Consider the following 26302-nt stretch of genomic DNA (forward strand, 5'->3'; position numbering starts at 1 on the left):
TTTAAATTTAGAGCCATAATGTCAATGAATAGCTATGACTTTTACAAAATGAGAATCTGTTTTCAGTATAATCATAGGGGTCAGGCAATAGCTAATTTAGAAATAGAAGAGTAAGCTTTGCAAAACAATCAGCAGATATATTGTTTCTATTTTTCCAAAATTGTCTATTTTCTCAATCATTAGCTAGCATTTATTGGTGTAGCATAAAAATCTCATGCAAATACTGAAAATCACTACATAGGGATAAATCACCCACGTGTAAACATGTGCACTTATTAATAGAAACTGGCTATTTTGTTTCCCTGTTATCTGGACATCATAACTGGTATGTAGTAAGAAAGAGGTATTTAGTACTTGTCTTTACTACTCTTTTTATACATTCTTCACCCCCTGCTTTTACCCCCACCCCTTTCACGTATCCATTGCACTTTGATTATTTTATTTTCTGTGCTTTAAAATTATTCAGGTTTTTGACAAGTACTTTCTATATTTTTCAGCTACTACTTTGAACTCTTTCTTTAGCATCCTACATCCTGGCTGTGCTGCAGTTCATTTTCTAATTAGAATCATTACCAAAATATAACTTTGGCTGCAACTAAATGGGCACAAGTAAAATAACATCCAATACCTCTATGAGTAACAACTGCAAGCTCTTTAGTTCTTTCTATCTGTTCAGCATTTCTTGGTCTTCTCCTTGTACTTTGTGTATCTGCTTGATGAGGAGAGAGCCCGTCCTTGGACGTGTTGGGGTCCAGACCTGCATTTCTGAGATTCAGAACTTGCACTCGCTGTTCCTCGGAAAGTCTATGGATGGTGACAGCTGTAACACTGGATACAGTAACATCTGCAGATGTGCTAGCAACAGCAATAGCACCAGTGGTAGTCCTGTTATGCTCCTCTAACTCACCAGTGGAGGTAGTGTGGGCCAATGTAGAAGAACCTGTGGGACACAGTAGCACTAGATGCTAACTTTTTCTTTTGAATTTTGATTACTTTTTCTGATCAGTTTAATAAATTATATTCCCTTCTATTACCTTAAGAATAATCAACATGAAAAGGCAAAACACAAACATGTCACTAAAACGGGAAGCAACCAGACCTGATGGTGGTTTGTATAAATCAACCTATGAATATATATTATAAACAAATACATCATATTTGAACTATAACACATGGGGGGGTGTGCGAAATAGCAAACCGATCTTCTTTGTTAGTTATCTACAGATAAATTTTAGCGACTCAGGCCAAGCAAGTGACAAGTTTTGACAGAATAGTAACTATGTAACCACACTTTTCTCAAAAGAATGCTTTGAATAGTCTGTGCCATCTATCTTCATAGTTTCTGGGAGAAGTATCAAAATAATCTATTTTAAGACAAGCAAATGAAGGAGAATTAAAATCAAAGACAAAAAGAAAAATAAAATGACTTAAGAAAATGAAACCCTGGAATAACTGCTCTATGGAAATGTCTATCTTTACCTCATTTGCCAGAAAGCAGCCAACATGATCTACATATACTTTAGATTTAGTGAGTTGTTTTTTAATTTGGGTGATTTTTTTTCTTTATGCTAAAGTAGTTTTTAAAATTGAAAATTTTTTAATTCTTATTTTAAAAATCAGTTAAAAGTAACTGAAAAAATCAACTGATTGAAAATCAACTAGATTACCTTGGAATATTAATTATTATAAAACTAGTTTTAAAAATGATTGCTAATTTCAAAATATCTCATAAGCATTTAACAATATATACCTCTCTCCTCGTCTTTAACCTTATTACTAAAGTTTCATTATAATTTAAAATAATGTTTTAAAGATGCCATATTAGTTTTTTTTTCACTTAATTTTTTTTAAAGATTGTCTTTGATAGTAAATAACTTTCATAATGAAAAAAAAAGGTAAACTTATAATAGGTGCATGAAACTGAATGAAGATACATTTAAAAGAATCTTGAGAGCTAAAATAGTTTACATGAAAAAAAAATTATTAAATTTTAGAGATATAGCTACCAATTAGAAATAGCAGTCAAGTCCTGGTTAGAAACCTTCTGAATAGTTTTTATAGCCAATGAGTGACATATGCCTTCATATACATGCCTTTTCAATAAACTAACCTTAAAACTTCTGTCTACAATGTAATTAGAATTTTGGACAGTAAATATATAGAGATATTTTAACCACTCTGCAAGGAAATAGCTATTTTGCTTACTGTGTTTTTGGTATGCTCCAATTTTTTTTTTTTTTTTTTTTTTTTGTCTTTTTGTAGGCAGGTTAGATTAGCAGAACAAATAATTCTGTTTTCTGTTTTAAACTCAAAAAAGCAGTCAAACATGAGACCCACTCATCTGTAAACAAGTAGAGGGATGTGTGTCTGCTACTAACTCCTTCAGCCTAAGTTATCCTATCATGTGTTAATTTGATTTAGAAATTCAAAAAAGTTAAATGATGATTGTATTTGGATCTGGCTAAGGGTAAATTAACTATAACAAATGTCAGATTATTTTAAAGACTTTTAATATATTTTAAGGTAGAAATTAGAAAAAGAGTTGTTACTGAATATTTATCTAAGGTATTTTGTGAAGATTAGAATCTACTCAACTCATATTGGTTATGCAAATTGGCGGCTATTATTTACTAAGCTAATATTTAGTAAAGATTTTCTTTATTCCCATGCTTAAGCAATAACTATGCTTACACTACTAATGTTCAGTAACTGACCTCAGGTAAATCAGACTCCTGGGATGCCCATGTACTCTTTACTATAAAAACAATTACCTGATACATATTACTTTCTTGGGGAATTTAATTGCACCTTCCATTTTTTTGAAAGGAAGTACAAAATCAGAATGCAAAACTAATTCTTTAAAACTTTTCATAACTTTATTATAATTTCCAGGCTTTTAGGTTTACTTTTTAAAAGAAAACCATTTAACTATAAATATGTTGCCATATGTAATCTGAAAATATGAAAAATAATGAAGTATGTACCTGTGTCAAATCCCAGTGTTCTTACCTTTAGCAAAGTGTTAAACTGAATAGCTATTATACCATCACTGAAGTGATTACAACTACGCCTAAATGATCTCTTGTAACTAGGTCAATAAATCTGTGGCAATTCTTGGAAATGTATCTACATTGCTTCTTTAATCTTCAAGACCTACAGACCAATTCCAAACCTATTTTCTTGAAGACACCAAAAAATAAATACAGTTCCTGACCACATTTGAGAGTTAGAGCTGATCTTTGGTAGAATTTAAACCAAGGATGTTCTAGCAATCCCAATCTTAAAAAATCCTCAATAACAGAACTCTACTTCTAATAGTGGTTACTATTTTCTTGACCTGAGTGCACAACAAGGTGTAATGTTGGACTACAGCAGGGGTAGTCAACCTTTTTATACCTACCGCCCACTTTTGTATCTCTGTTAGTAGCAAAATTTTCTAACAGCCTAATGGTTCCACAGTAATGGTGATTTATAAAGTAGGGAAGTAACTTTACTTTATATAATTTATAAAGCAGAGTTACAGCAAGTTAAAGCATATAATAATAATTACTTCCCAAGTACTTTATGTCGAATTTTCACTAAGTTTGGCAGAATAAATCTTTATAAAACAACTTACTAAAGTTAAATCTATCTTTTTATTTATACTTTGGTTGCTCTGCTACCACCCACCATGAAAGCTGGAATGCCCAAGAGTGGGCGGTAGGGACCAGGTTGACTACCACTGGAATACAGCACTGAAAACCCCATTTCTTTAATAACCATAGTCTAGCCAGATATTTTATAACCTGTTCACATGCTTTACTTAAATTCCACGATGACATTCTTTCCTCCCCAAACTAGAATGCAAGCTCCCTGAAGGCTGAGGTTTTTATATATCCTATTCTTTACTGAATCACTAATATTCTAGTATACTGCCTGGTACCTAGTAAATATTCAAAAAATATTTCTCAAAAGAAATAACTAATGAATTGATTAAATAATGCTGTAATAATATTACCCTTTATAAATGGGATACATTTCATTAATGAAATATGATTAACATTTTCAACATGGCCAAGCAATATAATTTCAAACAATATAATGATTCAAGGATGATCATTTCAAAGGAAGAAAAAATGAATAATTTTGTTTTTAAATTTCAAAAACATCATTTTGAAAAAGTGTGGAATCTGTAGATAAGTAATAGGAGCTACTTTAAGATTTTTGTCATCATTCCCAAAATAAGAAATCTTACACTGTTAGTATGAAATAGGTTTACTTAGAATGTCCAAATTGCTAGAGTGAAATGCAGTTATGTTTTATAAGTTCAGGAGGTAGAAGTGCATTTAATTTTATTTAGGTATGTATGATATATACTGTGGAACTACAAAGAAATAGCATTGATTTCCTTTTAAGGCAATAAAACCATTCTCTATCATAGTTATATCATATATGACATAATTATTTAATCAAAATGGAGACCAATTTAGAATAATGATTTTGGTACCACCACAGTAACAGCAGTGTGTGAAACACAGATTTTTAAATTGTAAAAATATCATATAACAATTTAAAAACAATAAACATTTTTGCATACATATTGCTTTATGAGGTAATTATCAATATTGTAAAAAAGGCTTAGAGTTAAGAATCACAATAATCCAATGGTAAATATGTAATACAACTAATCTAAAATTAAAATATATAGTGGTATTAACTTTAAAAAAAATTTAGTATGCCACACAGTTATGTAAACATTATCTTTAGTAGCACAGTATTAAATGCATATAAGACATACAACAAAAATTAAGGAAAATAATGTACATTCAGAAAATCTATTCTTCATTTAAAATCAAATCATGTATACAAGATGTAGTCTATCACATAAGATTATCCTTTCATTAAATTGCTTGAAATATATATAAAATTAGATGTTTACAATATAAACAGATATCTAAAATATTTAATATCCTTTAATGAGACACTTCCCAATATAACAAAAATAAATGAAATGGTTTACATATATAAGCATGCTTCTATCTAGAAATTATAACTCCATGTGATTTTAGGAATTATGATAATGGAAAATGACACACATTACACATGTTAACTGGATAATTTGTTTAATAGTGATATTTACAATATTACATTTAGATTTTGTTATGAATAAAATTATGTTTTTGAAGGCATTTTTACTTCAGCAATATATCTGCAAAAGACTAACCATAATTCATAAAAAATAATAAATGTGTAATTTAGAACATTTACTGAATACTTATATCATAATTGATTTTCAATTTCTTCTTGATTATATTTTAGTATTTTATATGTATATATATTTTAATATGCTACTTTTCTTTATAATTATTGTCTAACTCATCACAGAATTAAGAACAGAATATGTTGCTAGAGATATAAGTGGATGGTCATATATTTATATATCTATTTATATAAGTACAGTTAAAGATAATTGCATATTCAAAGATGTAGCTTTTAGATATTTGTTTGGCATGCTATTTATGTAAAAACATATATTCTGTTCCATTAATTTTAGTATTTCAAATAAAACATTTGAATAAAATTTTAATTAACAAAATAATTCTAAGTGAATACTTTCATGGCATTATGATATTTAATGAAGAGAAATGCAAAACATTAACATGAAAACATGCAAAAATATATACAAAATAATATCAAAATAAAACCTAAATACAACTAATGCAACAATTCTATTTGAACCATAATTTCAAAATTCTATAACCTTTAGCACATGTAATTTAATTTGTACATTGGTTTTTAATTTTATTTAATATTACTTACATTGAACTTATAAGAACATGCCTATAACTTATTTTTATTGAAAATTAATAAAAATATAAGGAATAAGGTAAAACAAAGTTTGTTACATATTACAATTTTCAGGAAGCATATTATAGTTGGGAAGATAAGTATTTTTCATTTTAAACATTATTAATTCCAGTATTTCAAAACCTGCATAGAGTGGTGAAAGTGTATGTAGTATAAATATTTAACTTAGAAAAAGATGGGAAAACTAAAATGGAAAGTAGCCCTTAGAGTATAAAATATAAATAATCTACTTATGATTAATTGTTATCTAATACAAAATTCTCTATCTAGAGTTTTAAGTGAACAATACTGAAAAAAATTGTTTGCAAACTTGTTTTAAAAATTTGGTCTACACTGATATGATAAACTTCTGAATTTAAACTAAAATGCTAAATTGATTTTGAAACTACACAATTGTAATCTTTAAATATCTAATATAATGAGTATAAGATACTCTTGATTATAGGATAGATGCACCTTTAAGAAAGAGAACATCAGCAAATTAAACTATAGCATGGCAATGCACAAATGCTACCACCTGCATTCAGATTTCTTATATACTAAAATATGAAAAAATGTTGATCATTGTGGAGTAAAAACATAATATCAGTAACACAAGTAAAACTTTTTCTAAGAACATGAATTAATTAAATTAGGTATGTGCTAATTTAAAGAGAATTGAGAGTTTAAATATAGACTATTTCTCAATTGATAGGTGTATCAATATATATTTTTGTTTCTATTTATGTTAATATTTCTATTTAAATTTCTAAGCATTAAATAAAAAAATCAATATTAAGTTTGCAAATAGAGTTGTAACTGATAATCAAGTACAACTGATCTTGCTGATTTAATATAAAATGTGAATGAATAATTTTTTGCAATCTGAGCTAAAACTTATGATAGCAAGATTAGATTCAATCAGGCATTTACTAAATCCCCACTTAATATGAGTAAATAATGATTATAAAACCACTCAACAAAATATGTATTAATGTCAAGTGTTTACATTCAAGGTAAGAAACTCTTATTTGAAATTTTGAAATTTTGATTAAGCTCTGATACCAAACAACAATAAATGCCTTTATTTAAATGAAATATAAAAAATTAAAAGCTTCAGAAAGCATGTAGAGAGTACCTTGTTAGTCAATGATGACAAAACTATCTATCTATATATATATGTACACACATATCAATCATATCATATTATATATATGGTATATGCAGCAAATACATGTTATATGTGCTATATATAACATATATATTATATGTAGTAAATGTATTAATGTTATACTAAATATCATCACAGTATTGTCATAAAAATATGAGAGAACAAGCATATCATTTCTTAGAAAAAGAGCATGCTTGTGGAAATTTATTTTAAGTAGAGGATTGTAAGTCTTGAAGATATTCTTCCCCTTGAAGGACCATTTCTTGCTTCAGCAAGCTGATTAAAATGAATTATCACAAATAAGCTTCAGCATCTTATCACTATTTTTCATACATTTTGGAAGGCTTGACTATGTGTAATGGTGGGACTTCAATGACAGTTTTACAGTGCCCAACCATAAACACACATACCACTCACAGGAATAAATATCCATGAAATACAAACCGAAGTTTAGTGTCTTGTTCTGTTTTTTTGTTTGTTTGTTTGTGTGCTTTTTTACCTAAGCATAAGATCCTTCCATAAAGTTACAATACTGACAACAGGACTTGAGATCAGGATTTTGAAAGAGATTCTAGGCATCCTTGTCACATTTCATAAGAATAGGGAAAGGCATAAAATGCCCCTCCACACCTTCCTAATACCATCTAGAACCCTGCAGTTTTAGACTTTTTCTTGTTGCAGCTCTTATCTCTTAGCTATAGTAGAAGCGTTTGTATTCTGGAAACAAAATGTAGGTTAGTACGCACTTAATTAGTTTCTTCCATAAAAAATCTTGTGCAATTGTTGCCAGTTTTCATGGAATATTTAAAGACATTATTAGAAAAAAAAGAATACTATATATTTTTTATTCAAAAGTATTACATCAGGAAATCCTTTACTTTCAGAGCTTGAATTCTGTGATAATCAATATGTATTAATAATGTTTGAAAGTAAAGATCATGTCTTATATGTGTATATTTCCCATTTCCTCTTGAATGTTTAATAGATGTATGTGGGAGAAATGAATGTGGCTAAACGTACTTCTCTCTTATTTCTCAAAAACAAACAAACATTTTATATTATGTTTAATTAATATTTATTTTGTGTTGAATGTATTTTAAGAATATAATTATAAAAAACTGAATCTATCCAGATATGTTCAATTATATTATAATTGCAATTTATATTGTATGTGGTCAAATAGAAATAAAAAGAAGAGGAAGAAACATTCAAGAACATCTATGTTACTATGTTTGTATTTATATTTTCTCAAACAAGAATAGCATTTTCCTTTTCTTTCATCCCCAGAACCCCCCCCCCCCCCAAATATTTTATTTTTATTATTAAGTGAGAAGCAGGGAGGCAGAAAGACAAACTCCTGAATGTTGATCAGAGGAATCCACCTGGCAAGACCCCTAGGGGGCAATGCTCTGCCCATCTGGGGCCACTGTTCTGTTGCTCAGCAACCAAGCTATTTCAGAACCTGATGTGAGACCATGTAGCCATCTTCAGTGCCTGAGGCCAACTTTGCTCAAAGAATCAAGCCACAGGTGTGGGCAGGGGAGAAAGAGAGAGAGAGAGAGAGAAAAGGAGAAGGAGAAGGAAGAGGAATAAAGCAGCATATGGTCACCTCTCCTATGTGCCCTGACTGGGATTTGAACCTGAGACTTCCACATACTGGGCTGACACTCTACCACTGAGCAAACTTGCCAGGATCCCCCCAAAATTTTATTTTATAATGATGATATTTCATATGGTGAAGAAGAGAACAGAAAGAACAAAGAGTAAAGCACTGGCGAGGTTATGCTTTGCTCCAATCATCATAGAAAGAAAGAATAAGGAATGACTTTATTCTAACTAACCTAGCTGATAATGTCCGAATCCTACTTACTTTGACTATGTGACTATATCCATGTGTATCCTCTACTTCAGGGGTCCCCAAACTTTTTACACAGGGGGCCAGTTCACTGTCCCTGAGACCGTTGGAGGGCCAGACTATAAAAAAAACTATGAACAAATCCCTATGCACACTGCACATATCTTATTTTAAAGTAAAAAAACAAAACGGGAACAAATACAATATTTAAAATAAAAAACAAGTAAATTTAAATCAAGAAACTGACCAGTATTTCAATGGGAACTATGGGCCTGCTTTTGGCTAATGAGATGGTCAATGTGCTCCTTTCATTGACCACCAATGAAAGAGGTGCCCCTTCCGGAAGTGCAGCGGGGGCCAGATAAATGGCCTCAGGAGGCTGCATGTGGCCCAAGGGCCGTAGTTTGCAGACCCCTGCTCTACTTAATTCTATAACAACTTTTTAGTTTGGGAGGGATTCATCATTTTTAATTAGTTGTAAGTGTTCCTCTTTTTTTTTTTAATGCCTAAATTATAAATCACACACAATGCTAGGATAATATGTGTGATATGATTTAGAGGAAACCAAGGAGCTAGCCTTACCCCCACATCTTTCTTTCTGTGTACACAGATGCTACTAAACAGATGCTCTATTAGGTATTGCCCTCTCAAGATCTTACAATCAGAGAAGTACCTTCCTGGTTGAGAGAACTACCTACACTACAGTAATTGCTTAACTGTTTAATTTGAATTTGTTTATTTTAAAGAATAAAAAACAGGGGCAGTTTGAGAAATATATGTTTTGGGAAGAAATGTGAAGCTTTCAGTAAGATCATTGCTGAGGCATTTCTCATAATTTGGTATCTGATCTCATGTGATTGTTATTATTGGAGAAACTAGGTTCATTATTAACAGATGGGTTACAGGGGAGGTGTGGGCAGTTTAGAAAGGGCTGACATTCTGGAGAAAAGACACTTCTGTTATTGATTGTGGAAAGGTTGCTGAACAACTGGTGAGAGTCTGCATAAATATACTGAAGTAGAGCAGCCTGATAAGAAACTCAGCCTACTAAGTCAGTTTTCTGCATCATACAGTCTTTGAAACACTTGTTATTCTATATTAGCTAATGACTTGGTTATGGGAATGATTTGCTTTAAAATAAATACCAGTTTTGACTTAGAAATGTAGCATGTTATAGGAAGAAAAAACTTCAGAAATGGTAAAAAACCTACAAAGTTAACATCAAAGGATACCATTAACTGGAAAGGGAAAATGTATTATACATTATGTATTAGAGTATAAAATATAATTATATGGCGTGCTTTTTAAAATATATATTTTCATATTGAAAGGTAAATCTTCATATTTCTTTATGTAGTTAACCTGCTAAATTCTTTTTACAAAAAAAAATTATTTGAAGACAGTAAGTAAAAATACTATCTTTTAATACCATCAATAAAAGTAAGGCATAAATATTATGATAATAATTTCTGAGATTTACATTGGAATTTGACTTCAAGTATCATTTAGTTCTTTAGTTTGATTATGGAAATAATGGTGTTAGAGATAAAATGTGGGGAACTGATTAAGAAGGATCTCAAAAATCATCTGTTAATTTTTAACATTGTGATATCTGGCCAGCTTTCTCTGACACTCTCCACTCAAGGAGTAGAGAGTTTGAGCTTCTGGGTTACATAATTCAGAAGATTAATTAGAGCTTCCTTTACTCAAATCTTCTCTGTGGAAGAGATACATAAGTTTGTATTTTAAATACAGCAAAATTCCATCTCATTTAGAGCAAAAGTTACTTGGAAAGATGGGAAAAATAAGAGTGAAACATGAACAAGAGATTTAGCAAATGACTTGTGTTTTTATATCTTTGTAGATGTGGAAAAAACAAACAAAACCTTATCTTGTATTCATTACAGAGGAAGCCACTGTTATATACTGAATGAATCTCTCTATTCCACATCCTTTCTATAAGCAAGCAAAGTAAGAGCTCTTCCTCTTCTGTGTTTCAGTAGCATTTTAAATATGACTACAATATAAATTTTCATCTTCCTTCTTTTCTACTTCACAAACATGAGTTAACCAACTACTATGCACAAACACAAGTACACACACTCTTTCACACACAACACGTGTGTGTGTGTGTGTGTATATATATATATATATATCTTTTATATATATATCCATCCATCCATCCATCCTACCTTGCAAATAAACTGCCATGCATTTAAAGATTCAGAGCCATGTGATATTATCAATAAAGAATACACCTAGAACTATGACACTACAGCAGGAAAGCCCTCAGCAAGGCTTCAAAAGTTGGAATAGTAGAAGAGGTATTGGAATTGAGCTTAAAAGGTGAGATTTTGGTGTGTTAAATATATGAAGAACATCCTAGTCAAAGATAACAGCTTAGATAAAAGGCATGGCAGGAGAAAAGGCAAGTCATGCTTAGGCAATTGCAAATTATTTGGTTTGCAGGAATTTAAGAGCCATAGCAGATGTGAGAGGCATGAACCAATGCGCTAAGAGAGAAAATTTTAACTTAGTTTGAAAAGACAAAGTACTGACAGACATTTTTAAGTAGGACATTGATATGAAAAGATGTTAGTTTAGAAAGACTGTAATTGCTGAAATACAGAGAAGATATTAGAGAAATATGAACTAAAGGCATGAAAAATGTTTAGCTAATTCAACCAGATGACTAGGAGCACCTTGAAATAGGGTTGCCAGATTTAGCATATCAAAAACACAGAGCACTCAGTTCATTTGAATGCCAGGTAAACGATATTTTTTTCTAAAGTATATCCTGTGAAATGCTTGGGACACATTCATAATTTTGAAAATCCATTGTTTATCTCATATTTATATTCAACCAGGAATTCTATATATTATTTTGAAACTGTATTTTGAAAATAATTCCAACTGACAAACTCTGAAAGTTTTCTGCATACCAAGTAAAAACTATAAACAAACATTGAACCTTCTGATTTAAATGTGCTTTGACTGATCCTGTGAAAACTTAGGGAATGACAGAGAATAGACATGACATCATAAGAACTCCTCTACCAAATTCATGCAAGTGGCTTTTTCTTATGAAGAGAAATTAAAAGAAGATCATTTGAATAAGGTGTGTGAAGTCCTTTTATTCACATTTAAGTCCTTATTCACATTTAAGTCCTTTTTAGTATTAAAAAGAGCAAATATTCTAGTTTAACCTTTTACTTATTATAAAATTTATATTCTAGCCTGACCTGTGGTGGCGCAGTGGATAAAGCATCGACCTGGAAACGCTGAGGTTGCCGGTTCAAAACCCTGGGCTTGCCTGGTCAAGGCACATATGGGAGTTGATGCTTCCAGCTCCTCCCCCTTCTTTCTCTCTCTGTCTCTCTCTCCCTCTCTCTGTCCTCTCTAAAAATGAATAAATAAAATTAAAAAAATTTAAAAAAATTTATATTCTATACTTGAGGAAGAACACATACTGAGAATTAAATTTATAAGTGACTGTGAAAATAAAGGGAAACCTCACTAATATGGAATCAGGAGGCTTGAAGTGGGAGCTCTCACATAGTATCACTGGATGTTCCATCACAGTAAGAACTGTTGATTATAGACTCCAGTGGAAGAGTCAACAGAAAAGAATGATCAATTAGTCCCTGGACAGTTGGCTCAGTGGTAGAGTGTCAGCCTGGTGTGTGGATGTCCTGGGTTTGATTCCCAGCCAGAGCACATAGTGGTGACCATCTGCTTCTCTACCCCTTCCCTTCTCACCTCTTTCTCTCTCTCTTTCCCTCCTGCAGCCATGGCTCAATTGAAGTGAGTTGGGCCTGGGTGCTGAAGATAGCTCCATGGCCTCTGCCTCAGGCACTAAGAAGAGCTCGGTTGCTGAGCAACAAAGCAAAGCCCTAGATGGGCAAAGCATCCATCACTAGTGGGCTTGCTGGGTAGATCCCTCTGTGGGCGCATGCTTGAGTCTGTCTCTGCCTCCTCTCCTCACACTGAATAATAATAATAAAATGATCAATTATAGGCCCCAACAAGGAAAGATAAACTGTACATTGCATTGTCTACAAGAAATCAACAACCCCAGCACATTCACCAGCGAGAAACTGCCATCTCCCTGAACTCACACTTTTCTCCAACAAACTTTCATTTAAAACAACTCATCCTAATTTCCTCCTTTTCTCCTAGAAACCAATGTTCCTCTCCTTTGTTTGCTAGACTTACCAATGGCTTTTGTTATAGCTTGCTTGTCCCAAATTGCAATTCTTGGCTACTCCCAAATAAACATATTTTGCTGGTAAAATAGTAGCTTTTTAACTTTAAGGTCAACAGGACACACAAAACATGCCAGTTTTCTTAGCAATGCTTCAAACCACTGAAATCTGAATTGAACATATTTACAGCAAGAATGAATTGTATCAAAGTACTAGAAATGTCAACAAATACTGAATAAATTGACTATTCTCAAATTATCAAGTCCTTTTACTTATTACTTTCCCCATTCTTGTTTTTTCAGATGATACAAAATACAAGATGAGCAGGAGAAAACTCATTTTTCTCTCTCCCCTATAATATTATTTTTATATATAATTATATATATAAATTTATACATACATGAACTATATAATACAAATTATGCATATATGAGTTATATGACATATTTAGAGAGGAAAAGCTGATAGAGACTATATATAACAAGACCATATATACATATATATGATATATGTGCATATATGTGCATATATGTTTTTGTGGGGTATGTGCGTGCATATATAGAGAAAAAATAACTACATCATTTTCTTAAAGTATACTTTTAACTCATATAAGGATGATGGAGGTTTGCTCCTCTTGTAGAATGGTTTCTTTATGTCTTCCCAAATTTCTGAATAGAGGAAATTAAGACACTATTAAATGTATTGGCCATTCTGACATGTTTACTTCAAAGGCCTAAATAACAGAATTACTTAAACATGTTATAAAGAACAACCCAGATTTGCTGAGCATTTATTATATTCTACATAGTCTTTATTCATTTCATCCTCAAAAATACCTATCAGCCAAGGATATTAAAGCTGAGAGCAGTTTCAAAACATACACTGACTCAAATTGCTAGTAGGTGGAAGAGTTAGGATTTGGATCCAAACTGTTTAATTTCAGACCACAAAACTAAATTCTGTGAAATTAGTATATATCTACTTACCACCCCCACTACAATACACAATATAAACATTTGTGTCTGAATCAAGTTGTAATTTTTGTATGCTTGATTTTCATTACATTTCCTTCCTATCACCTCTTTTTCTTATAAATGTCTGTTACCATATCCCTTCGTGGAATTCCCTTTTCTCAGGGGAGAGTGGTTCTACAGGGCTTAAAGAGAAAGTTGCTCTCTCCTGACCAGGCGGTGGTGCAGTGGATAGAGCATCGGACTGGGATGCAGACGACCCAGGTTTGAGACCTCAAGGTCGCCAGCTTGAGTGCGGGTTCATCTGGTTTCAGCAAAGCTCACCAGCTTGGATCCAAGGTCTTTGGCTTGAGCAAGGGGTTGCTTCGTCTACTATAGCCCCACGATCAAGGCAAATATGAGAAAGCAATCAATGAACAACTAAGGTGTCACAATGAAAAATTGATACTTCTCATCTCTCTCCCTTTCTGTCTGTCTGTCCATCCCTATCTATCCCTTTCTCTGACACTCTTTCTGTATCTGTCAAAAAAGAAAAAAAGGGAGAGTGAAAGCTGTTCTCTCTAAGAGCTCTCCATGGCTTTCATTTACTGAGAGTCTCCTTCTCTTCAGGGATTACATCAAGTGATAGGCAATAGGCAATGACTAAGGATAGAGCTTGAAAGTGCAGGAGAGGCAATGATATATATACACCCTCCCTACAGCATTGCAGAAAGTGGAAGGGTCCAGCACCTGGACTGTCACCTTTGACTAAGATTCCCATGCAGTCTTGTCACAGGAAGCACCAGATCAGCCGCCTTCATGGGAAACGTGGGCTAGGACAGTGACGGTGGGTGCCGTTCTCCCCACTGTCCAGGCACTACAAAACCTCCTTGGATTCTTGTGCAACTCAGAGGAAGATGAAAGTACCAATGTTTCTTCTACCCTCACGCCAAATGACCTAGATATCATTTTCTTCCCTTCAGGTACAATGGGGTCTCTCTTATTTATTTAAATTTAATAGGACAAAGAAATATTTCTTGCTCATACAACTCTGTGAATTAAATTTCATACCTGTTTCACTTGCAAATTTACACCATACCCCAATAGCCTGTCTTTTTAAAAATAATTTACTTTTAGCTTTATATGATGCCTCTGTGTTCTATTTTCTCCTTTAACTATTATAGTTTTCTCTATAAAACAGTTCTTAGTAATCTAATTTCACTATCTTTGAAAATTATCAGCTGCTCAACAGTTACGTGACTCACATGATCATCCCTGGGGCCTCTAAATATGTTGCTAAATTGGATCTTTTTCTTCTTCTTCTTCTGACATAAATAAAGCTTCTGTAAATTTCTAGTTCTTAACTTTTACCTATAGGGACTTCTCCAATCTTCAAAATCGCCATGGGGATAATCTTTCTTCTAAATCCCACAAAATTTTATTGCTCATGGAGAGTAGATGTTTACTCTGAGGACATTTGCCCTAGGAATCAATTAGTCCTAAGCAACTAGTCCCCACTGATTCAAAGTCCTAAGGTTCATAGCCTCTAACAATTGCTTCATGTAAGTTCCATGATAAACATTTTATAACCAACATTCATAACATTCATATACAGCAGATATTACTATAATTTATATAGTCAAAGGTAAATAACATGATTAAGGACATTCACTGAGGTATTCATTCAAGAGTTTGTGGCTTTAGCCAATCATTCATTTATTCCTTCCCTCATTCATTAATTATTTCATTTATATACTTATTCAACAAGAATTTATTGAGTGCCCACTCTATGCCAGGCACTGAATGATCCAAAGGTGAGTAGTACAGACAGTATGCTTCCTAAACAGATTACACTCAATGGGGAGAGACATAGAATGGACAAATTAATATAATAGCTGGTTATGAAACACAAAGTGACATTTGAGCTTACCCTTAATAAAATGAAATAAAATTAAATTAAATTATAATTCCTGGTAGATCTGGCACTTTTATTTGGACTTTAAGATTCCTTAGCTCATGTTCTTAATCTTGTTCATATCCTGCTTCTTAATGCAATTATGATTGAGCATTTCACTTTCTCTATAACTATGTTTCACCATCTGTTGTGCTATGAACTAATATATATTTTCATTTAATATTATAGCATATGTTGAGAGTAAATATAAGTATTTGAATTCTATATTTCAGGAATAAAAATTAAATTAATTGCAATAGTATCACTAAATTTTTATTAAATTAATACATATATATATATATATATATATAGGATACACACACACACATTTCCTGCTGTTGCTAGCCACTGTTACATGCTAGGATACAATGATGACTGAAAGAGATAATGTGAACAGAAAAACAAACAAGAAAAACAACAATAAATTATCATTGTAATATATAGATATGTTAGATTAGAGTTAATCACAACTTCTTTGCAACTCTCTCCATCAAGAGGTAGTAAATTTCCCCATACCTTGATCTGGGCTATCCTTGTGATATGCTGTATGACCAAGAGTATAGCAGAGTGATATCACATGAGTTTTTGAGCCTCTGTTGCAAGAAGCCTTATAGCTTCCAACTAGGCTGCACAATGTTTCCCTGAGACTGGCATACACAATTATGGCCAGTCCTCTAGAAGGTCAGAGGCACTAGGAGGAGAACTCAGTTCCCAGCTGATGGTATTAGTGTGAGGCCATATTGGACCCTGAAGCACAGTCAACACTCCAGCTTAATATAGCCACACACATGAGCCCGGAAGCAGCCTGCCAAGAAACAGAATTGTGAAAAACAATAAATAATTGCTGTTTTAAGCCTCTAAGACTTGAAGTGGTTTTTGCAAGCCATGGTCAACTGACAAAATGTATAAAATATAGGGTTTTATAAAATATATAATGGAAACATTCATCTGGTCTAGGGGATAATTTAATAAAGAGATTTGTGGAGAAAATGTTTTACACTGGAACCAGTGTAAAGATGCATAGACATTTCCAAGGTGAAGAAAAAAGAAAGAGATGGTTCAGACAGAGTATGCTCTTTAAAAAGGCCATTAGGATAGGCAGATCCTGCTATTTTCTAGGAAATAAAGGCCATTTAGTATGGGTAATGCATAGACTGCCAGCAGGAAATCACAAAAAGTTAAGCTGAATATATAGGTAGAGTACACATTACGAGGATTTGGTACATGAGATATGGTGCAAGGCTTGAAAAGATACTTGGATCTTGTCATGAGCAACAGAAAAAGTCCCTCTATTCCACTCACTCTATAAACAACATGTTTCTCTCATACCTTTTCTGAACTAAACATATACATATTTCTTAAAAAGAAAAATGTAGTAGTATGATAGGATGAATTTCCAGAGAAGGAAAGCATAAAAAGCATTCTTGAGATTAAACTTTTCTTAAATGTAGTTACCTGAAGTCATCTCTAAAGCAAAATTGAAAATTATAATTGACTTTTTTTTCTTCTTCTTCTGTATTTTTCTGAAGCCGGAAACGGGGAGAGACAGTCAGACAGACTCCCGCATGGCCCCGACCGGGATCCACCCGGCACGCCCATCAGGGGGCGACGCTTTGCCCACCAGGGGCGATGCTCTGCCCCTCCGGGGCGTCGCTCTGTCACGACCAGAGCCACTCTAGTGCCTGGGGCAGAGGCCAAGGAGCCATCCCCAGCGCCCGGACCATCTTTGCTCCAGTGGAGCCTCGGCTGCGGCTGCGGGAGGGGAATAGAGAGACAGAAAGGAAGGAGAGGGGGAGGGGTGGAGAAGCAGATGGGCGCTTCTCCTGTGTGCCCTGGCCGGGAATCGAACCCGGGACTTCTGCACGCCAGGCCGATGCTCTACCACTGAGCCAACCGGCCAGGGCTATAATTGACTTTTTAACCCACAAGTCTGACAAGGCTGCAGTTATTTCCCCTGGTTGTCATTTTTCTATTTTCCAACGCCATCCCTATGAGCATCTAGTTCATCAATTTTTTCAAAGGTAGATAGAATTATTTGTTGATTTAAAAATATCTCTCACAACACGGTCAATGAAGGCTTTTTGAAAACCCTGTTGTGGAATGCTCATCATGACCTAGAAGGTTGCACAGGATTTGGTGGATGTTGGGGTTCTCAGAGCCCTAAGGCATGCCACACGATCGATCACTGCCAGAGTCGTTCTGCAAAAACGGTCAGCACTAGTGTTCCTTTACTGGTGATTCCATTTCAAAATGTGTTCTCAACATTGCATTTTTCTTTCATAAAAATCATTTCTGCTATAAAATGTCATAGGATCTGTGCAGGTCTCCCTTTCCTGATGGAGAGCAGAATACTTTCATATGCAGGTGAATGACTTCTAAAATTTAAAGATGAAACTGCATACGGTTTGCCTTGAAACAAATCCACATACAAAAACAAAGACAGTCAGTCAATAACATAAACTGAGATTTGCACTGTAGAAAAATAAGAGGATGATTTGCAGAAGATATTATTCTGTAATCCTAAAATTGTGTACATATATTATAGTGTATTTTCTTGAGTTAACACAAAATGACCTACAGCAATTAAAGATTATTTATAATGTGACTACATCTATACTTTTGCTTTTGGAAAAATATAATTATTTACAATAAATTTTTAATACCACTTCATAGATTTGTTGTATATAATGTTTATAATGTGAGAAATACTGCTTTGAAATTAGTTCTGCATCCAATATTGGCTATGCTGAAATGCTAAAATTAGGAATAAAATTGTGGATTATTTATTTTAGTTTCCTTACTTATTACATGAAGAGTTTGGACCAAACTTGTGGTTCTCAACTGTTTCATCATGAAATGCTACTTTCATTATATTTTTCTAAAAATATTCTGGGGGAAAACTTTTATGGACAAATAAACTGAATCACTTTCACAGAAGGAAATGTATGATCATTTTAAAAATTTAATCATGGCATCTGCTAATCAGCACTTTTAATGACCATGAGGTAACCAATCTACCACCAGTTTAATTTAATTATAGTGCTCAGCAAAGAAAATTTGATATTTTAGTTATACAGGAGGCCTTATAATGGGTGAATTTTAATTATGCTTTTTGAAATAAAGAAAATAATGCATGATTATTATTCTTTCAGGAAATCCCAAATAGGATTACTGGGCTATAAATTAATTGAGGTTCATTCCAGATCTACAAATCCATGAGTATAAAAAATTTAACTTAAATAATACATTTGTTTCAATATGTTGTCTGCCTGCCTTCCTCTCTTCCCTCTTGAGGATTGCCCCCCCTCTCTCTTTGTCTCTCTTTCACTTTCTTTTCTTCTTTCCTTCTACAAACTCTATTAGAAATTTAATTCATCCCTGGCATTCCAGTTTGTTAAAATAATCAAAGGTAACCTGACTAGGTGGTGGTGCAGTGTATAGAACATCGGCCAGGGATGCAGAGGACCCAGGTTCAAACCCCGAGGTAGTTGACTTGAGTGTGGGCTCATCTGGCTTGAGCACAGGGTAGCTGGTTTGAGCATGGGGTTGCCAGCTTGTGTGTGATATCATAAACATGACACAATGGTCACTGGCTTAAGTGTAAATAAATACATAATCAAAGGAATAAAGGAGATACCAAGAACCCAAGGTTGCTGGCTTGAATGTAAATAAATAATAAATGATAAATTATCAAAGAATAAAGGAGACATCAAAACAGTAAGCATAATGCCTGACCAGGCAGTGGCACAGTGGATAGAGTGTCGGACTGGTAGGTGGGGGACCCAGGTTCGAGACCCCAAGGTCACCAGCTTGAGCATGGGCTCATCTGGTTTGAGCGAAGCCCACCAGCTGGGACCCAAGGTCGCTGGCTCGAGCAAGGGATCACTCGGTCTGCTGAAGGCCCGCGGTCAAGGCACATATGAAAAGCAATCAATAAACAACTAAAGTGTCACAACAAAAAACTGATGATTGATGCTTCTCATCTCTCTCCCTTCCTGTCTGTCTGTCCCTATCTATCCCTCTCTCTGACTCTCTGTCTCTATCTCTGTAAAAAAGAAACAAACAAACAAACAAAAAAAACAGCAAGCATAATAATTTTAGGAATGTTAATGCTATTAAAGCACAAATACAGGAAGCATTGAAAGTGAATGCCTAACTTGTTCTTACTGGCTGATCTTCTTTTTTTTTTTTTTTTTTTTTTTTTTTACAGAGACAGAGAGTGAGTCAGAGAGAGGGATAGACAGGGACAGACAGACAGGAACGGAGAGAAATGAGAAGCATCAATCATTAGTTTTTCATTGTGTGTTGCAACACCTTAGTTGTTTATTGCTTGCTTTCTCATATGTGCCTTGACCGCGGGCCTTCAGCAGACCGAGTAAACCCTTGCTGGAGCCAGCGACCTTGGGTTCAAGATGGTGGGCTTTTCCTCAAACCAGATGAGCCCGCACTCAAGCTGGCGACCTTGGGGTCTCAAACCCGGGTCCTCTGCATCCCAGTCCGACACTCTATCCTCTGCACCACTGCCTGGTCAGGCATTGGCTGATCTTAAGAAGGAAAATTTCAGACTGATGCCTGAGTGCTGAAAGAAAAAAAGAAAAAGCCTGTCATGGGAAAACTTAGGAGTCTAATTTTCTACTCAGAAATAACAGCAAATACAAAAAATCTAAGGCTGAAATAAAGGTGGTGTGTCTAAGGAAAGCAGTGAGTAAATGCTAAATATTAGGAAATTAGGAATTTCTATGCCATTGTAAGAATTCCGGACTTTTTTTCAAATTTATTCTAAGTAAGCAATGAGGATGAAGAATCAATTTCAATTTAAACAAAGCACTGTTGTTAATGGGTAATATGTCTAAGGGCACGTGTGGGCATGCTTGTACATGTGTATGTGTGCGTGTGCGTAGGGAGTTGATGATGTACTAGTCAGCTGCTGTGACAAGAAATATGTGACACAGTAGTAGTGCAAGAAAATGAGGTTGATTATCTGGCTCTTTTCCCTACTAGAGCACTCCAAAGATGAAAATGTTTGAAAATAGCTATTACAGAGCTTCTGCACCAGAATGCACATTCGCAGAGACTGAAAAGGTAAATATATATATCAGATCAGAGACTCCATATTAAGAGCCATGAGCAGATCTGTGCAGAGAGAGCTGCCTGGGATTATATGGAACACATAATGAATACTGAGGTTTAAAAAATATCCCAATAGCTAATTGAAACTGATGTTTCGAATAAATCACAGCGGAAGTGATGACAATGCTAAATGAAAGCTGAGGAGTCCAGTCCCTGAAAGAAACAGGTGCTGTGATCAGCAGGGAGACGCCGGAATAACTGGAGCAAATGTGACTGTGAATTATGCTCTTTCGTGGCTCTTAAAGCCTGTAATACATGCCGGGGAAGTGCACCCCAGAGTTCCAGAACGTTTCCAACTCTGAAGTTCTAAGGAGCACGAAGGATGCCAAGGCTAAAATGAAACATGAAAAGAAAATAGTAAGATTGGACAGTCTACAGAATCACAGGAGCTGTGTTAATTCTTTATTCACTTAACAAATATTTATTGTGTACTACCGTGGGCTAGGCCCTATTATGTTAAGGACCTTCTTTTTAAGAACCTTAACATTTTTAGAAGAGAAGAGGACAACAAACTAATGAATTGTCAAAGAAAGGATGTATCCAATAGTGAATTAAAGAAAATTTTAAAGTGGCATAATGGAGAGTGCCTGATCACTGAAGGTCTCTTTGAGAAGACACTGTTTCTACTATGACCTAAAAGATAAGAAGGAATCAACATTATATGAAGCCTGGGACAAAGAACTCCATAGAGAAAATCCATGTTGCTGAGACACAGGCAGGGAGGAGGAAGGTAGTGACAAGTTTAGTGATGCAGGCAAGGATGAACATGAAACAGTCAAAGAGCTGAATCAATGAATTTCTTTTTTAATAAATGTGCTGGGAAGTAATGGTGAGGTCTGAAGTTTGACTGGTTTATATTTTAAACAACCAACCTACTTTTGTATAGAGAATAGAGAGGCAGTACAGCCAGAGGACAAAATTCTAAGAGAAATCAAGTCTTAAAGGATAGAGATATTTCTTGATAATTGGAGACAATGGGTTGACTCAACAGGCAAGTCAGTAATCATGGAATAATTAAAGCAGCATGAATTTTAAATTAGATAATATTTACTGTTCTTCCAAATATTAAGTACACATTTGTGATTGTACTGCTTACACCTAGCAAAGAAAGTCTGCATATGTGAGGTAATGTCCTATCAGATTGGTCCAACTCAATGACCATGTATACTTCTAGATACAAGCAGAAACAGGGTTGTTGTAAAGAATAACTAGATACGAAAGGCAATCAAAAACTGGAAAAGATGACAAGTTTTTCCATTATTATTACTCCAATAAAGAGATTAAATACAATAAAGAAATAAAATTTACAATGTTATTTTATCAATCTTTTTCACAAAACTAAGCATAATGGAAATTCAATTATCTATGTGAGTAACTAGCATGTCTGAAGTGACAACATACTGTGATAGGTTCTTTAAAAATATCATGAGCTATAATTATTAAGATAATATTATATATTAGAATGTATTATTACTGTTTTATTAGTGATAATATTGAGATTCCAAGAGACAAACCCAAGAATTTCATGGGTTTGAATTCAAGTTCAAGAAATGTCCCTAGTTCTGTCATACCACAATGATATCCTACATCTTGATATCCATCCTTTTTCACATTTAACTGCAGATAAGTATAGAATAATACACTTAAAGTCATATTTATTTAAAAATTAGAATACTGATATGAGCAAGTCAGTTCATTTCTTTCCAAATAGAATGAAATACAGGAAATACACATGGAGAAGAATAACCTTGCCAATAAAAAATAATAGAATTAGACATCACCAGCAATAAACATGTATCTTATTCTTTTTCTTTTTTTTTTGTATTTTTCTGAAGTTGGAAACGGGGAGGCAGACAGACTCCCGCATGCACCCGACTGGGACCCACCCAGCATGCCCACCAGGGGGCGATGCTCTGCCCATCTGGGGCGCTGCTCTGTTGCATCCAGAGCCATTCTAGCACCTGACGCAGAGGCCATAGAGCCATCCTCAGCGCCTGGGACAACTCTGCTCCAATGGAGCCTTGGCTACGGGAGGGGAAGAGAGAGACAAAGAGGAAGAAGAGGGGGAGGCGTGGAGAAGCAGATGGGCGCTTCTCCTGTGTGCCCTGGCCGGGAATTGAGCCCGGGACTCCTGTACCCCAGGCCGATGCTCTACCACTGAGCCAACTGGCCAGGGCCTGCATTTTATTCTTATTTTTGAAAAGAAAGCTATCTGTAAAAGTACAGAAACAGGTAAAATATACCTGATATAATATATTTTATAAAACATTAATACATTTTATATATACTCATTCTATAAAAGATACCTAGATTTTAATTTCCAAGGCCCTATTCTCAGTCTGATGAGGAATATAATGGTTCATAGGCATATATTTTACCTTTAAAAAGTTATAGGCCTGACCAGATGGTGGCACGGTGTATAGAGTGTCAGACTGGGACTCAGTGGACCTAGGTTCGAAAGCCTGAGATCGCTGGCTTGACGGTGGGCTCATCTGGCTTGAAAGTGGGAGAATAGACATGACCCCATGGTCACTGGATCGATAACTTAAGCCCAAAGGTCGCTGGCTTGAGCCCAAGGTTGCTGGCTTGAGCCCAAGGATGCTGGCTTGAGCAAGGGTTCACTTGCTCTGCTGTAGTCCCTCGGTCAAGGTACATATGAGAAAGGAATCAATGAACAACTAAGGAGCCTCAACAAACAATTGATGCTTCTCCTCTCTCTCCCTTCCTGTTTATCCCTATCTATTCTTCTCTCTGTCTCTCTCTCTCTGTCTCTGTTACACACACACACACACACACACACACACACACACACACAAAGTTATAGGATTTATTTATTTATTTATTTTGTATTTTTCTGAAGCTGGAAACAGGGAGAGACAGTCAGACAGACTCCCGCATGCGCCCGACCAGGATCCACCCGGCACGCCCACCAGGGGCGATGCTCTGCCCACCAGGGGGCGATGCTCTGCCCCTCCGGGGCGTCGCTCTGCCGCGACCAGAGCTACTCTAGCGCCTGGGGCAGCGGCCAAGGAGCCATCCCCAGCGCCCAGGTCATCTTTGCTCCAATGGAGCCTTGGCTGCGGGAGGGGAAGAGAGAGACAGAGAGGAAGGAGGGGGAGTGGAGAAGCAAATGGGTGCTTCTCCTATGTGCCCTGGCCGGGAATCGAACTCGGGTCCCCTGCACGCAGGCCGACGCTCTACCGCTGAGCCAACCGGCCAGGGCCAAGAGTTATAGGATTTATACAAATTAGTTACAGTCAAGGGAAGAATGGGAAAACAGAAAGATCATAGCTGAATCGCTATATAAGGAAAGATAATAAAGAAGATTGCAATTGAGTCTTAGGCAATTGTGGGATAAAGCAACTAAGGTTGAAAGAAAAGTGTGTACAAAAATGAACAGGTATGAAACAACACAGAAGATGACAATTAATTCAGTCTTGCTGATAATAATATGAGAGAAATTAGTATAGAAGAAATCCATAAAGGGTAGTGTCAAAGATATTAAACGGTTTCGAAGCAGTCATTTGTTATTAATTGGCCACTCAGAAACCATAGATTATGAGAGATTTGTTTGAAGGATTTTTAACTTGTCACAACTTCCAACTTTTATCTCTAATTTTTAATTCTAAGTCCCACTTGGAGGTGTGATGAATATTTAACCAACATTTATATTAGAAAATTTTAAGTAATTGAAGAGTTTAAGTATTTAAATTATAAATAATTAAGGTGTCTTCAATAATAAAAGTAACTAATATAATCATGATTTAGTTTTAGTTCATAAAACATTTTATTAATGATGAGAATGGAAGCAGAAGTATTGAAATGAAAGGGAGAATCCTTGTCTGTCATTTTCACATCATTAACATTTCTAAGACTGAAATACTATTCCAATGATTTGAACTGTAAAATGTAATTGTAATTGTTCCATGAATAATGTTATACCTGACTAAATGAGTGAATTTTCAGTTGTCCTTACTATTCTCAGTTAAAATGACATAATTAAAAAGAATATTTGTCTCTTTGAGGGAAAGGCATTTTAGGTTGCCCTTTCATCTTATAAAGTTCAAGATCTATTTTAATGAAGTCTATAAAGAGAAGGGAATTTTGAAAGTGGATAATGATTGGTTAGCTCTGGGAGATTCTAGGCACAGGCTAGACAAAATGAAACCTCACTTCATATTTAGTGGGAAACACACCTGCAGAGCAATTCAACTGATGGGGCACTCACTGAGAATAATTAGTGATGTAGTTTTCTGGCATAACTGTCATTTAGATATTTTTTAAAGAGTTTTGAAGGGGGGAGGAGAGCTGTTTCAAGTAGATGGTAGAAAACACCCAGTTGTTTTTTACAGAGTGGACAACCATGAGGAAGTTCTGTATTAATAATCTTAAAAAACAGTAGATACTCTGGAATAGAGATGACCTCTAATTCCACAAGGTTAATTTATTCTGCTAAATTATGAGTCAATGTAACAGTGTTTCTGGATCCTGAAAGGAGCCCATTAGGAAAGTGATAGTAGTTTGGTTTCTGATGGAAGTAACACAGCACTTTGTTCCTCTTTCACAGTTGTACTAATCTGGCTAAGAGCACATGCTGTAATGTCAGACAGACCTGGCTATGAATTCCTGCACCAATGCTATTTAGTGGAAAACCTAAAGGAAATTGATCAGTAACTATGACTGTTGCAATTTCTAATTTGTGAAAAGAAGAAAAGAAAACCACTACATTATATTTTGTGAAGATAAAATATAGGGAAAATAAAGTCAGGCACAGTGCCTGGCACAGCATCAGTATTCAGTGGTAACAATAAAAAAAAATAGTTGATAGATATTGTTCAAAGGTAGTAATAAGAAAGAATACAATTATTCTATTCTCCCCTAAATTAGACTACAGCTCTTCAGTAAACTTGTTACTCAGTTAAAAATATTTTACCAACTGAAAACTCAACTTCTAAATTATTTATTCTGGAACATCTGTTTCACCCACATTTTAAAGTACTTAGTCATTTCACTCAATCAAAATTGTAATGTACATTAATGATTTATGATTATTTGATGAATACCTGTTTTCCCTATGCAACTGTCTTTATGAGATATATTTGTATAATAGTGTTGTTTTATGAATGTATGAATAAAAGCTAAAAATTAAATATTGGGTAATTACTGACTAGGGAATTTACAGCATGCAGAATAATTATATCAGCACTCCAA

General features: G+C 34.6%; 1 protein-coding gene across 3 annotated transcripts in view; it reads right to left on the reverse strand.

The window, feature by feature from the left end:
- The window catches only part of CSMD3 (CUB and Sushi multiple domains 3), a 1231016-nt gene that overhangs the window by 761888 nt on the left and 442826 nt on the right, over nucleotides 1–26302 (reverse strand). Inside the window, exon 7 of one of the 3 annotated variants that reach the window (XM_066379369.1) lies at nucleotides 629–940. The exons of the other annotated variants lie outside the window; for them this stretch is intronic. Coding sequence (XP_066235466.1) covers nucleotides 629–940 — 312 coding nt within the window. The remainder of the gene's footprint in view (nucleotides 1–628; nucleotides 941–26302) is intronic. 3 annotated transcript variants of the gene reach the window in all.

Source organism: Saccopteryx leptura, chromosome 3, assembly GCF_036850995.1.
Source record: "Saccopteryx leptura isolate mSacLep1 chromosome 3, mSacLep1_pri_phased_curated, whole genome shotgun sequence".
In the NCBI taxonomy this organism is placed as follows: domain Eukaryota; kingdom Metazoa; phylum Chordata; class Mammalia; order Chiroptera; family Emballonuridae; genus Saccopteryx; species Saccopteryx leptura.